At 40.9% G+C, this 15978-nt stretch overlaps 1 protein-coding gene across 1 annotated transcript; it reads left to right on the forward strand.

Moving 5' to 3' along the window:
• The first annotated feature begins 270 nt into the window (after nucleotides 1-270).
• Nucleotides 271-6299, forward strand: LOC125999742 (TP53-binding protein 1-like). The gene is given in 4 exon segments (XM_049767669.1): nucleotides 271-292; nucleotides 605-1886; nucleotides 1888-5928; nucleotides 5930-6299. Coding segments are annotated over 4 exon segments (5520 nt in total). The 5' UTR covers nucleotides 271-285; the 3' UTR covers nucleotides 6120-6299.
• Nucleotides 6300-15978: the final 9679 nt, after the last annotated feature.

Genomic DNA, 15978 nt, shown 5'->3' on the forward strand with positions numbered 1-15978 from the left:
TCATTATGATTTTGATTGGTGAAGTTCATTAAGAAGCCTAAAAGAATGGAAATACTAAACCAGAATTATTCATTCCTTCCTAATGTACACAGGAATGGATATTTTTAGATATGTTATCTTTGAGTTGATAAACATTTTTAGTTTTTATCTAAGAAGGCGAGCTACACTGAATTTTCAGTTCATGTTCTCTTTGGTTTTTTGCCCAGTTGTAAATGACTGTTCATTTGTCCACTTGAAAAGATTAATGGTAAAGGGTAAGAAAATTGCTTAAGCCTTCCCGCCGGCATGCCCGGTGCCGTTGGGGAGACGAGCAGGCCGTTGCGCCGGGTGGCGGTTGGAAGCGGAGGCCGGCCTGAGGGGGCGGGGTGGCAGCATGGAGGCGGTGGCGGGGGTTGGGGTTGAGGCCCCTGAGGAGGGCGCGGGGAGGGGGTGGGGAAGCAGCCAGTCCCGGTGGTCGTGAGGAAAACGCGACGGGGTTCAGGGGTGAAGGACCCCTTCAGGCTCTCTCTGAGGGGGAGAGCGTTGTAGGGGGGACGATGGCCAAAATGGAGAGAAGAGAATTGGGACTCTGAGGAAGGTGATAATGGCCAAGCAAGGCCATTAGGGGAGCAGATGGACCCGACTGGAAGTCCGTTGGAATCGGGTTTCTCTCAGCAAGACACCCCTTGTCTCCTCATCGAAGACTCCCAGCCTGAAAGCCAGGCTCAAGATGATGCTGATGTTGCTGCTGCAGCTGGTGGTTCTCGCTTCCCTCTCCTCTCTCGGCACCTCCCGCATCTACTACCGGCACACAAAGACGACCCCGAGTTGGATGTTGCATCTAATCCCAAACAAGCAGTTGAAGAAGAGCAAGGAGACAATAATGGTGAACATATGAAAGAAAAAGTGGAAGAACCTATGGATTCTTCTCATTTGGACACATGTGGTTTCATCAGTCCGGTGATAGAACAGTTACCTCAGCGAAAGAGAACAAGCAGTATTCTGGAAATGCCGGTAGAATCTGCTCCTATGGAAGAAAAGGAAAAAGAGATGGGAGAGAAAGTACAAGATGAAAAGGAAGAAGATAATCTGGATGAGATCACACACTCCCTTGATGGTGAAGATCCTGCTTCATCACAGTTAGGCTTTGGTGTTTTGGAACTTTCCCAGAGCCAGGATGTTGAAGAAAATACTGTGCCATATGAAGTAGAAAAAGAACATGTCAAGTCAGCGACCACCAACTCTGGGTATACTGGGCTGTCCAATGTTGATGCTAATATTGCAACGAAACTTAAAGAACAGTCTAGTGATGCTCTCTCCATGGCAGAACAACCCAACAAGGATGTCACTGCCAATAAGGATATAAAGGTGGCAAAAGAGCAAAATCCCCTACTTGCAAGGTCAGAGAACATGATTACTAGTTCCAAAGTATCTCTTGCTATGGAAGCAAAACAACTATCTGCTCAAGAACATCTGGAAAGTGGACTGCAGGTTGAGAAGTCACCAGAGCCTCGGTCTACTCAGGAAGACATGTTTGACCAGAGCAGTAAAACAGATTGTTCCACTCCTTCAAGAGAAGATGGTGGGTGTTCTCTGGCCTCCACACCTGCCACTACTCTGCACCTTCTGCAGCTTTCTGGTCAGCGGTCTATTGTTCAGGACAGTCTTTCTACAAATTCTTCAGATCTTGTTGCTCCTTCTCCTGATGCTTTCCGGTCTACTCCTTTTATTGTTCCAACTAGTTCCACAGAACAAGAAGGGAGAAAAGATGATCCAATGAATATGTCAGTGTTACCTGAAGAAGGAGGAGAATCTTTTCAGAAGAAATTTACACCAGTAGAGATAGATAATCATCCTCTTCCAGCTGAGCCTATTATATCAACACCAGTATCTCAGAGCACACCAGTCACCTGGGTCACTCCCTGTCCCAACCCAACCAGAGTTTTCTCATGACATTTTCATTCCATCTCCAAGTTTAGAAGAACCATCAAATGATGGGAAAAAAAGTGGGGATTTGCATAGTTCCTCTTTGACTGTTGAGTGTTCTAAAACATCAGGAATTGGACCACAGAATTCTACAGAGGATATTGGGCTATCGCTGACAGGGGATTCTTGTAAATTGATGCTGTCTGCGAGTGAGTATAGTCAGTCCCCAAAGATGGAGAGTTTGAGCTCTCATAGAATTGATGAAGATGGAGAAAACACACAGATTGAAGATACAGAACCCATGTCTTCTGTTATTAATTCCAAGCCAGTTCCTGCTGAAAACAGTAATGTCTTAAGGAATCCAGAACAAGATGAACAAGTAGAACTGAGTCAGAATGATGACAGAGAAAAGGGAGAAGACATGGAAACAAGAGATGGTAGTAGCATTTTAACTACTGATTGCAAAGGTAGAGAAGATAGTGTAGCAGAAGATGTCTGTATTGATCTCACATGTGATTCAGGGAGTCAGGCAGTTCCTTCTCCAGCTACTCGATTTGAAGCACTCTCTAATGTGTTAGATCAGGAAGAAGCTATGGAAATAAAAGATCATCATCCAGAGGAAGGGTCGACAGGTTCTGATGTGGAAGAAATCCCTGAGACTCCACGTGAAAGTCAAGAAGAGGAGCCTAAAGAAGAAGAAATGGAGAGTGAGCCACTCCATCTTTCTCTCGCTGAAACCCAATCCCAAGGATTGTGTCTTTCAAAGGAAATTGCCAAACAAGAGTGCCAGGACACTATGGAAGTTGAAACCAGTGTGATTAGTATTGATTCTCCTCCAAAGCTCCCAGTATTTGACCAAGAATTAGAACATAAGGATCAGGAAGCTTGGGAAGAAGCCACATCAGAGGATTCAAGTGTTGTCATCGTAGATGTGAAAGAACCATCTCCAAGAGGTGATGTTTCCTGTGAACCTTTGGAAGGAGTAGAGAAAAGCTCAGATTCCCAGTCATGGGAGGATGATGCTCCAGAAATGGAACCATGTGCTGAGAATAGGTCAGATCTCCAAGAGGAAAAGAATGCAGACAGTGAAAGAGGTTTGAAATCAGTGACTGCAGAAAAGGAAACTATTGAGGCAGACTCCCCACAGCCTCTCTTGACTATCCTAAGAATGGATGATGCCCTGAGATGTAATGAAGAGATGCGGCAGACTCAATCTCAAGATAGAAAAGATAACACCTTAATAGAAAACTCAAAAATGGCTAATGCAAACCAGCTGGGTGCAGGTATAGAGGCCCAGCAGCTGGATAAGGCTCATGCATCACAAAGCTTCTGTGAAAGCTCTAGTGAAACTCCATTTCATTTCACTTTGCCTAAAGAAGGTGATATTATCCCACCATTGACAGGTGCAACTCCACCTCTTATTGGCCACTTAAAATTGGAGCCTAAAAGGCATAGTACTCCTATTGGTGTTAGCAGTTACCCAGAAAGCACTGTAGCAGCCACTGAAGTGATGTCTGAAAGTATGGTGGAGATGAATGATCCTGTACATGAGAATGAAAAAGGAGATTTTGGGATTACCCCAGAAACAGATAAGTTGTCTCTAAGAATGAAACTGGTGACTCCTGAGACTGAGGAAAGTGAAGAATCTTTGCAGTTTACCCTGGAAAAACCTACAATTGGTGTAAGAGAAAGCAGATCTGCTGCTGTTGCTGAGGCTGTTGCCAGTCCTCAGAAGACCGTGTCTGTGTTTAGCTCTGAAACTCGGCAACATAATGAGGCTCGAAGTCAAGATTCCCATTCTGCACCCATCAGGGGGAACTTGCTTCGTTTTCCAAGTACTCAAGAAGACAAAGAAAAATTGGGATCTGCTAGTCCTGCCAGGGACCATACTTTTCCTTTCTCCCAGCGGATGACTATACAGAGGTCATCTAGTCCTCAAGAGGAAGCAATGGAGACAGGTGTCCCAGAAGGCCAGCAAGAAGGACAAAATAATAATTGGGAAAAACCTGTTAAGGCTTTGATTGAAAGGCCCAGCCAAAATAACATAGGAATCCAGACAATAGAACATTCCCTTTCGGCCCCAGAAACTGTTTCAGCAGCAACTCAGACTGTAAAGAATGTTTGTGAACAGTGGACGAGTACAGTGGACCAGAACTCTGGAAAGCAAGATGCTACAGTTCAGACTGAGAGAGGGAGTGGTGAAAAGCCAGTCAGTGCTTCTGGGGATGATACAGAGTCACTGCATAGCCAGGGAGAGGAGGAGTTTGAAATGCCTCAGCCTCCACATGGCCATGTCTTGCATCGCCACATGAGAACAATTCGTGAGGTTCGCACACTTGTCACTCGTGTTATCACAGATGTGTATTATGTGGATGGAACAGAAGTAGAAAGAAAAGTGACAGAGGAGACTGAAGAGCCAATTGTAGAGTGTCAGGAATGTGAAACTGAAGTTTCCCCTTCACAGACTGGGGGTTCTTCAGGCAATCTGGGGGATATCAGCTCCTTCTCCTCCAAGGCCTCCAGCTTACACCACACGTCAAGTGGGACAAGTCTCTCAGCCATGCACAGCAGTGGCAGCTCAGGGCGAGGAGCCGGACTACTCAAAGGGAAAACCAGTGGGACAGAACCTGCAGATTTTGCCTTGCCCAATTCCCGAGGAGGCCCAGGAAAACTGAGAGAGACAGCTGTTCCTGGCCCTTTGGGCATAGAGGACGCTTCACCTAATATGTCACCGGATGATAAAACCTTCACCCGCATTGTGTCCCGAGTGCCAGATTCCACCAAACGAGCAGATGTGGGTGCTGGCACCTTGCGTCGGAGTGACTCTCCTGAGATTCCTTTCCAGGCCGCTGCTGGCCCTTCTGATGGCCTAGATGCTTCTTCTCTGGGGAATAGCTTTGTAGGGCTTCGTGTTGTTGCTAAGTGGTCATCCAATGGTTATTTTTACTCTGGAAAAATCACACGAGATGTGGGAGCTGGGAAGTATAAATTGCTCTTTGATGATGGGTACGAGTGTGATGTGTTGGGCAAAGACATTCTGCTGTGTGACCCCATTCCACTGGATACTGAAGTGACAGCACTCTCAGAGGACAAGTATTTCAGTGCAGGAGTGGTCAAAGGTCACAAGAAGGAGTCTGGAGAGCTGTACTACAGCATTGAAAAAGAAGGACAGAGGAAGTGGTATAAGCGGATGGCTGTCATCCTTTCCTTGGAGCAAGGGAACAGACTGAGAGAGCAGTATGGCCTTGGTCCATATGAGGCAGTAACACCCCTCACAAAGGCAGCAGATATCAGCGTAGACAATTTGGTAGAAGGGAAGCGGAAACGACGCAGTAACATTAGCTCCCCAGCTACCCCTACTGCTTCTGGCAGTAGCAGCACAACCCCTACCCGTAAGGCCACAGACAGTCCTCGAGCCTCCGTGGGAGCTACTTCAGGCAAAAGAAAACTGATGGTTTCTGAAGAGGAACGGTCCCCTGCCAAGCGAGGTCGGAAGTCTGCCACTGTGAAACCTGGTGCGATGGGGGCAGGAGAGATTGTGAGCCCCTGTGAGGCTGGAGACAACATGGGTGAAACATCCACCCTGGAGGAGCAGAGAGGGCCATTGCCCCTCAACAAAACCTTGTTTCTGGGTTATGCCTTTCTCCTCACCATGGCAACCACCACTGACAAGTTGACCAGCCGCTCCAAACAACCAGATGGTCCTCCAGGAAGCAGTGAGGAAGAGGAGGATATTTTAGAAATTCCTCCATTTAACAAGCAGTACACTGAATCTCAGCTTCGAGCAGGAGCTGGCTATATTCTTGAAGACTTCAATGAACCCCAGTGCAACACAGCCTACCAATGTCTCCTAATTGCTGATCAGCACTGTCGAACCCGGAAGTACTTCCTGTGCCTTGCCAGTGGGATCCCTTGTGTCTCTCATGTATGGGTCAATGACAGTTGTCATGCCAACCAGCTACAGAATTATCGAAATTACCTGCTGCCAGCTGGGTACAGCCTTGAAGAACAAAGAATTCTGGATTGATATTGCATTAGGTGTGTTTGATGTGGTGGTGACGGATCCTTCATGCCCGGCCTCGGTGCTGAAGTGTGCGGAAGCATTGCAGTTGCCCGTGGTGTCACAGGAGTGGGTCATCCAGTGCCTCATCGTTGGGGAGAGAATTGGATTTAAGCAGCATCCAAAATACAAACATGATTATGTTTCTCACTAAGGATACTTGTTCTTACTGGTTTTATTCCCTGCCGTTGTGGAGATTGTGTTTTAATGAGGTTTTAAGTGTGTCTTTGTGTGTAACTGGATTCTTTGCATGGATCTTGTATATAGTTTTATTTGCTGGACTTTTATGATAAAATAAATGTTGAATCTCTTTGGTTGTAAAAAAAAAAGAAAATTGCTTAAGATAGAAATTTTATTTATTTTTACAAAATAATCTTAATAGCAGGTCCATTGTGAGATGGTACTGATAATTTTTCTTTATTCAAATTTTGAATGTACAAGTAGGTAGATAAAGAGTGGTAGAATAGATGATTAAGAGAACAATTGGGGAGTGCTTTTAATTTTCAATTCTCACACTCATTCAATAAAAATGTAATGAGCACTATACATCTAATACCTTGGAGACTGTGACAATGAACTAGACAGAGACCTGCTGTCTGGGAACCTGTTGTCTAGAGAGAGGTTCAGAGACAAAGCTGATTTTTGTTTAACTCACACAACCCACCCTTCCTGACTTACTGCATATTAAAAACTTGGAGTCCAGCTGGTGGGTGAGCTCAGCCTCATGGAAACCTTGCACAAAATAAATATATCTCTCATCTTTCCCAATGCTCTTCCCCAGCTTCAAGCATTGACAGCATTGATTTATGTCTCAAATTATCTTTAAGTTTAAAGAGGCTACTCAGGTTTACAGTCCCACCCATTCAGCATGAGGCTAAGAGTAGTGTTTGAAATGGAACATTTGGGAATAGAATTGTGGAAGTTGTATGGCTAAGTCTTCCAACTGTGATGTTCCACTATCAAGGTTCCCAGGGAAAACCTGGAATCCCATCCTGGTATGCCTTGGAGAGCAAGTCATTGGCTCTGCTCCCAACTTTTCTATAACTCCTGGCCAATGACTTGATTTCCCTTTGTAGGTTTCTGGAAGTGGATGTGAGCTGGCCCTTCCTCTGTTTGCTCATCTTCATTGCATTATTGCAGTAGTTCATAATAGTGAGAAGACAACAGCTCTTAATGGTTTTCATTGAAAGCCTTCATAAACTTATATGCTCAAAATTGAGAAGACATAGTGGAATGAAGTATCTCAAGATTTATAGTTATATTGGGGTTGTTGGGGGACAGAATTTGGTTCAATTTTTTGAGATTGGAAATTTAAAAGGAACTTGGACATAGGAGGTTCATATTTGTTAGTTCTTGGCCAAGTACAACTTCCCATTCCTAAGGAAAAAGCCTATAAAAAGGCCATTTGTACTTCAAAGAGATGATATTTTGATGCATTAAGTGTACATATGAATCAGAAACATGTGGATTAAATTTCCCGTTCCAACACGTGGCCTTGAAAATTTTAGGGGAAAGTGTTTGGCAAAGTGTTTCTGGGATTTGAATAAAGATGGATCTCTTTTTATATATTTGAGAAGTTTTATCTTCTTCCACATACCCCCCTCTGGTGTGATTGACAAAGTCCTAATGTATACTTCTGTACTTCTGACAAGTACATATTGAGTTTATGAAAGAGGAAGCATATATGGACCTTCGTTAGAAGGTTTCTGCAGTTTGCAAAATCCCCAAACTCAACTAAACAAACCCCATACAGACTGATAAAAGGGCGTGGGAAAGAAAGGCAACAATTATACTGGCGACAAGTGCTGTGGGACAGTTGGCTCTCTTTTAATCACCAGTGTCCTGCCTTCTCAGTTCAAGGCCACCATCAATATTGGTGTGACCTTTGTAAGGCATTCCTTAAGGAACTCAAGAAGAAAACAGGTCCCTCTAAGCTTTGCTACATAGGCACCCCACTTTGTTCAGATTTGGTTCATCTACAATTCACTGGCTAGTGTCCAAACAGAATATATTCTTGGGTCCTACTGCCAGGGACTTCCTATAAGAACTGGGAATGTCAGCTTGAGTGCAGCTCTCTAGTGTAAATAGATTATGTCTTTCCATGTAAATACAATAGCTTTTTCTAACAATTCTTTAGGCAAATGTGTAACCTAAATTATCATTTGGTCAATAAATAGATGGAGCATTATCTTTTCCCTTGCTCTATAATATTGCATTTCCCCCACCTCCACCTATATGTCTTATTTAGTTAGAGAAGACTTGGAAAACACAGACAGTTCTACAAAAGAATATAAAAAAAACTGCAATGCAATTACTATTAACACACACAACTTTCTATATCATTAAGTATATTTTCCAAAACCACCAATTTTTATTAGCCTTTCAAATTCCACAATACAGATTTTCAGAAATCTATTTAACTAGTCTCATAGTTGATACTTATTTTGTTTCCAACTTTTTGTATGATAATGTAGAGATAAACATTCTTGAACATAAATCTGTGTTCCCATCTCTGATTATTTCCTTAAGGTAGATTCCTGGGGAAAAGAATGCTGAAGACTATGTGAACATTTTTATACATTTTCATACATTATGCCAGTAGGTTTCCAGGAAAGTTGCATTAATTTATTAATTTATTCTCCCACCTGAATAAGGTCTTCAAAGACCTTATGATGTTACAGAGTACCCTTTTAATTCATATACTGCCTCACACATGGATATATTTAGGAGTTTTTTTTTTTTTGCCCTGCTGAGCCCTCCAATAAGACTGGCAGTGGCCACAGACTCTAACTACTGAGATATGGAAGAAGTGAAAATTTTGCAGAGTCTTTATAAAGATTTTGTTAGTTTCACAGAATAATGGTGTATCAATATTCCTGTATTGGTTTATCAATATTTCCATATCAGTTTGTCACAGGGGTCTAATTGAGAGGATCTATTTCTTTCTTTTCTTTTCTTTTTTTTTTTTTTTTTGATCTATCTCCAAGAATGTTTTCTCCATCTACCCAATTTTTTGTACTTGTTTCTTCTTCTGGTTGTTTTAAGAATCTGTATGGCTTCTTCCCTGAAGATTCCTTATACATCAGCTATAGGTTGGATGCATTGGGTGGGTATCCTCTTTCAAGCTTATCTTAGAGTTTATTTTCCCAAGACACCTGGGCTATACCTTTGGCTTCCCAACCTATGAAAGTCAAAAGAGAGGTTTTGGCACAATTAGGCAGTCTAGACTCAGGATAGTCTTTGTGTGACCCACTTCTTGACTACTAATGCAAAACAAATAGAGCAACATTGTTTTGTCAGTCCTGAATGGTTGCTAAATTCCAGAGGATCTTTGCATCAAGAGGATGGCATGCCAGTGTAAATGGCAACACTGTCTTTTAGATTAAATGAGAGATGATTCTAGGAGCTGTAGACAATTTAGACTCCTGTGTCATTTCCCTATTTCTCTGAGGGCTACTGGATATTAAGTATACAAAGAAATACTAACATTCATCAAACTATACTCTGGAAAAGCAAATTTCCTGTTAGAAAAGTCATCAATTAAAGGACCTCCAAAGTCAGATGCATTTGTAGTTGATTTGCTGGATTTTCTATGACCAAAACAACCTATTGTCATTAATCATAAAATTATTGTAAGGTCTATAAATATTAGAAAAGCAATATTCTGAAAACTTTTTAAAATTAAAAATATAAGAAGAAACCGTAAAAAATTATTTTATTTACTTCAGGCCACATAGCATCTTGACAGGAATAATTAATGACATAATTTCCTGAATGTCTATAAGACTGGTTTCTTTTTCTTTCTTAAACCTATAACATACATATAACAAGAAACCAAACAGGTAATTAAAGTGCTTCCCATTTTTAACGAGTAAACCCTTCAGAAACCTGTCAGGCAGCATCCGGAGCCCACCTCCCACTCTTTATTAACTGACATGTCAAAGAAGAAAGCCATATCATTTTTATGTTCCCATGGCACAGAAACTAATTTGGGGTATTTTAGGTAAGAAAGATTTATAGATCAGCATCAGAAACTTCTCTCGGGTTCCTGAGAGAGTAGTAACATTCCAGGAGTTGGATGGATTTAGTATCCGCCCTGTTTAAAATATGGTCTCCTGTCAAACCTATGGGTATCCCTGAGTAACCTTCTATTATGGCCCAGCTGCTCCTTCAGAGCAGCCATGGAGAATGTCAAGACACTGTAGCAGGTCTCCCCTCCTTTTCCCCAAGCCACCTTGGGGAGGATAGGGTTGAGCAGCAATTTCACAAGAAGGTTCTTAAGCTCTTAGATGAATCACCTGCCAAATGTTATGTTGATAGTGGCCTTCAAGTTGAGTGTTTATTGGAAAGGGAAAGAAAAGGTACTTGGGAATCAGAATTTTAGAACAAAAGTTAGGTTTCCTTTAGATCAATTTTCTTGGAGAGACTTAGGAGTGTGTGTGTGTGTGTATATATGTGAGTGTGTGTGTGTGTGTGTGTGTGTGTGAGTTTTAAAGCATAAATGCAAAGAACAACATGTAAGATTAAGTAGAGAATACAGTTGTTTGGGATTTTGTTTTAAAAAAGACAAATATTGGGATTAGAAATTTAGTAGTAGAGCACTTTCCTTGAATGTATGAAGTTCTGAGTTCAGTCTCAGGCTAGTAAGGAAGAAAAGAAGGAATTAAGGTAGGAGCAAAAGAAGAAAGGAAGAAAGGAAGGAAGAAAGTAAAAAAGGAAGGAGAGAAGAAAGGAAGAAAGTAAAAAAAGGAAGGAAGGAAAGAAGAAAGGAAGGAAAATAAGGAGATGGGAAGAAAAAAGTGAGGAGGGAAGGAAGGAAGGAAATATTTATTTGCAGGCCAAGGGAAAATACAGTGTGATTGTCAATTAGTTAAATTCCTTCTTAGCTTCACAAAGTAAAACCATCATGTATAAACCATCATATTTTCTGTCTATATTCCATCTATATTCTATTATTGCACTGATAACAGAAAGCTTCTTCTTCCAGATGTTTATGCTGTACAGTGGGATCTTCAAGGAACAAATTATACAATTGGTGGCTTTGGAAATCTGCAACTCAATACTGTCAAGCTGTGTGACTAACTAAAAATTCAGTATCTCTAAGTTTGATTCCTTACACTCAAGGACAGGGTAATAGAATGACTTCATAAAATAGTTAGAGGAGTCAATGAAATAAAGCAAATAAAAATTTTAGTAGTTTCTGACTCATGATGATGAGTCAGTGAGTGAAATGATCATTCTGGAGGCACCATGAGAAAGGAAATAGATTCTTGGTTGGATGAAACATAAGGAAACCAAAATGAAGGATACAGGAACTGCCACCATTTAGAAATAATTTTGATGAAAATCTGGTTACCCTTATTTGATAAATAACAGTAAAATTGGTGCCTGCTTTATTCATTGTCATATTTCCAGGGCTTGTACAAAGGATACATTTTGGTGAATGATTTAAATCTTTACTCCGGTGAAATTCTCTAATTTGTTCAGATTTTTCTCTTCTTTAAATTCCATGGCCCTACCAAGTTTTGGGAAATGATTACATTTTCCTTGGACTGTAATTTACTGATCTCTGTGTGTCAATTATAATAAAACCTAGAAGACAAATGTCATATATTTTTCCTGAAACCCCCCTTGGACTCCTCTCACTTCTTTTGATAGATCAAAAAGACTCACAAATCTTAGGTACACTTCAGTGACAAATACATTTTAAATAAAATACAAATTATGCAGTGGCTCAATGTGAAGGGCAATTGAAAAATGGAGTTATAGATTTGTGAAAATTCACACTTTATTCAAGTTGGGCTAAGTTTTCTGTGCCTCCCTATTCGTTTCAGGAGTCTCATGGCTTGGCATATGCCTGCTTGTCTTCTTTTGCAGAATATCTCTGCCAGTCTAAGCAGGCTTGTCATGTGGTTCAAGTTGCCTTATTACCTTCCCATGAAACACATATTCTCAGGGCCACGACTTTAAATTTGGTTGACACCAGCTTCAAAATATATGCCAACAAAGAAAGTCCGGCTGTTCAGCAATCACTTGCTTTTGGTTAGGCAGCCGGGGATAAATACATTGGTTTCTCCAGGACTTGGATTTCAAAGTTGAACAGGTATGAGGAATTTGACTCCTGTCTGATCATATTTCATGGCCACCACAAGTGGCTGCTAAGAGATTTCGCTTAAGGCTGCAGCTGGAATCAGTTGGATGTCTGCCAAATTCAGGGGCATGATATATTTGTGTGGTGTATATGGATGTCTGTTTTCATAGGTATAATATTCCCATATATTGAGTTGTGTTCAAGAGTAAAGGAATGAATGCTCTTTTCTCCATACAGTGTGTTCTGTTGATTCTACTTTATACCTAATTGGTTTCCAACCAAATCCTAAAGACACAGACCTTTGAAAAAGCTTTTAATTGCATCTTCAAAGAGGAAATGTTTGCCTGCCATTCACAGGATAAAAATTAAGTACAGGGATACTAAGACATGGTGATACAGTGATCACAAATATGTTTCTATATTTTCTCTGGGCCTCAAGTTTTATTTTCCCACACACCCCCCTCCTTGCTCAACAGTCTTTCACAGTTTGGTTATCTGATTAAGAAAATAGCATGTACATTTTTAGTTTCTTTCTTATAATTTTATGAACATTTTATAGGTTTATAGATTCTATAAATCTTCAAATTTCAGAAATTATTTCAGTAATAGAAAAGAGGTCTTGATTCAAGTTCTCTACAGTTCTAACAAAGCTTCAGCATGAACTTTGACTCATTTTTGTTTTTCGGCCACACCTGATGACACTCTGATTACTCCTGGCAATGCGCTCAGAAATCGTTCCTGACTTGGGGGACCATATGGGATGCTGGGGGATCGAACCATGGTCCGTCCTAGACTAGAGTGCACAAAGCAGACAACTTAAGCCCTGCACCACTGCTCCACTCCAGCTCTAATTTTGAGTCATTTTTAAAGCACCTGACTGATTTGTTAGGATCACAACTTTTTATATCTTGAGCTCTCTTTAAGTATTTTTTATGTTTTCAGAGATTTTGGTAACAAAGAATTGACTGTACATAAGAAGCCTGTTTTCGGAGAACTGGAGATTAAAGAGCAGAGGAAAGAGAGTGTATGTGATAGAGTTTGATAAATCATGTGGATCAGGAAGATGATAATTGTGGCCACCGAGCAATAGCTGTGCACCAGGCTCTGCTCCATAGGTTCCCAGATACCTTCTCACCCACTTATCCAATGCTCACAAGAGCTATGAGATAGATGTCACCATGATACACAGGGAGAGCTGTATGTTTCAGCAGGAAGAGTAGCTTGCTCAAAGTCACAATTCAGTGACAATGTCAGAATACTGAGTTGGGGTTTTTTCATTGTGAAGCTTATACTACTACAAGTAAACTATGTTACTGCCATGAAGACATAATATACATAATACACATATGTACACGCACTTGCTTGATCTACCACCACCACTAGTTCTTGAAATTTAGGACAATTATCCACACCATGGAAATGTTTGAAAGCAACAAGTCCTTGATTCTGCTTAAAGTCCAAGTGAAACTTGTTTAGGAATGTGGAAGTTTAGTTTTTATCGGTAGTGCAGACTTATGAAACCCAGCAGTAGCTGGGTTAAAATGCTGGTTTTGGTTCATTTAGGTGTGACTTTTCCAGAGATCTGTGAGCTCAGGAGCCATGCACTTTTCTGGGGCCACTCTCTTGATGATATGTAGAAGAAATAGTCTATAATATCAGATTTCTGAACATAGATGGCAAGGAACTGCGGCGAGTTTGGGCTTCCTGGATATTTCATTTACTGAGCAGCTCCACGAAGGGGAAATGCTTTGTTGATGGAGCTGTTGTTTACTATTGAACACTGTGTTGGCAGGATGCCTCCTGAGAATTTTGGAAAGACATGTCTCATCTGTTGTGGACAGAGGGCTGTTTTCTCAGCAGTATCTTTGCTCTTTTCTCATTGTCTCTTTCAGTTCTCCCAACAACAGAATAGCTATTGAGCATCTTGAAGCATTTTGGGGGGTTGGGGGATCTGTAGTCCATATACTACTGACCACAACTACCTCTGTTCCTAATTGTCCTAGAAATGGACCTGGGATTTGGTTCTAATGTTTAGCTTAGGAGCAGAAAGCCTGCTTAAATATCTCAAAGAGTAGTTCATCAAGTGATTAAGGAAACACTTTGCAAACTGAAATCAATATCCTAAGCTCAACTCTCACTTAAAGCCAGGTCACCAATGTAATCAATTTCAGTAGGCATTATCCTGCTCCATCAAGGAGAATCAAGTCATGTTATCTTCATGTGGTCTGAATACACAATGCATAATAAGATACTCAGTGACTAGAATCTCAAAGAGAAGGAAAACTATATGAATAGCTCATCAGTCAAAGATGACAATAAAATGTTGACTATCTTAATGGAGTTGCTACTTCCAGGAAACTTGTTAACTTAATTAGTCAGACAGACCCTAGGGACCCAGATTTATCTCTAGAACTCATAAGGATCTATATTGAATTCTGTTGTCTTTAGTTTCTCACTTCCTTTCAACAACATGCACAGCAGGATACATTGGCTCCAGAGGTGGATTTGCGGGGGAGCAGTGGCAGCTAATAGAAAAATATTGCTTTGAACTGATGAAGAACAAATTCAGTGATAAAAAAAACTGGCTAAACTGTTAAACTGATATGATAACTGATATGGTCTTCTTGGGTTCCCTCTTTCGGTCCTAAATTATGTACCATGCTTACTTTTGCAATGTCTTTTGTTGTTGTTGTCGTTTTAGTGTTGTTTTGTTTTTCTGCCACACCAAGCAGTGCTTAGGGTTTGTTCTTGGCTCTGAACTCAGGAATCACTTCTTGCTACTTTGAGGGACCATTTGGGTTGGGAATCAAACCTGGGTCAGCCACATGCAAGACAAATTCCCTACCAGCACTTCTCTCACTCCATTCCCACTTTTGCAATATTTTGATGACTGAAGTCAGACAGAGTGACATCTGACCCTAATGTTGACTTTTTAACCTAGAATTTAGGGTCATCTTGAAATAACTGAAAGGCAATTTCTTTTATGTGCATCTAAATTTTAAGTCCTTTTTGCTCACAGAAGAGGTGATAACTGTTACCCATTTTACCCATTCTTAATCAAGAACAATTCCTCTAGCTCTTCATGATGCACCATCCTACAATAATTTGCTTTTGAGGGATATTAATTTTTGAGAGACAAAGACGCCCCCACGATAGATTTGGTAGGTTTGATTCCAGACCAATGCAATAGAGCAGATTACACAACAAAGTGAGTCACATGATTTGTTTTAGTTTCCCAGTGCATGTAAAAGTCTTGTTACTGTTTATACTACACAGTAGTCTGTTAAGTGTGCAATAACATTGTGTCCTTAAAAATAATATATACACTTCAATTAAAAATACTTAGTTGGGGCCGGAGAGATAGCACAGCAATAAGGCATTTGCCATAGACGTAGAACGACGGTGGTTCAAATCCCGGCATCCCATATGGTTCCCCGAGCCTGCCAGGAGCATTTCTGAGCATAGAGCTAAGAGTAACCCCTGAGCCCTGCTGGGTGTCATTCCCCCCCCCCAAAAAAAAACCAAAACACAAACAAACATAAAAAAACTTTGTTGTTAAAAATATGCTAACTTATAATTAGTCAAAATTGTTTTGGTGAAAGAGGGTCTTAAAAACTTTGATGTACAATAAGATGAAGTCCAATAAAATAAGGTACTCTTCAGAGAGCTCATGAAGATACAGGGGGCAGGAGTCAGACACTTGTGAATTGGTATTCAAACAGTAATTTCCTTTAATGGGAAGATAGGAATGATAAGAAATGCCACCCAAAAAGCAAAAGTTGAGGAGAGCAAAATAATTTGTGAGCATCTGCCTTTTGTGAGTGGCCTAGTTAGTATTCTTGAATTTCCAAGGCTCCATGCAATGGTCCAAAAAGTGTAACTCTGGAGGCAGGGTTATTTCAGAACTTTCTTGGGGCCTGTG

Source organism: Suncus etruscus, chromosome 2, assembly GCF_024139225.1.
Source record: "Suncus etruscus isolate mSunEtr1 chromosome 2, mSunEtr1.pri.cur, whole genome shotgun sequence".
In the NCBI taxonomy this organism is placed as follows: Eukaryota; Metazoa; Chordata; class Mammalia; order Eulipotyphla; family Soricidae; genus Suncus; species Suncus etruscus.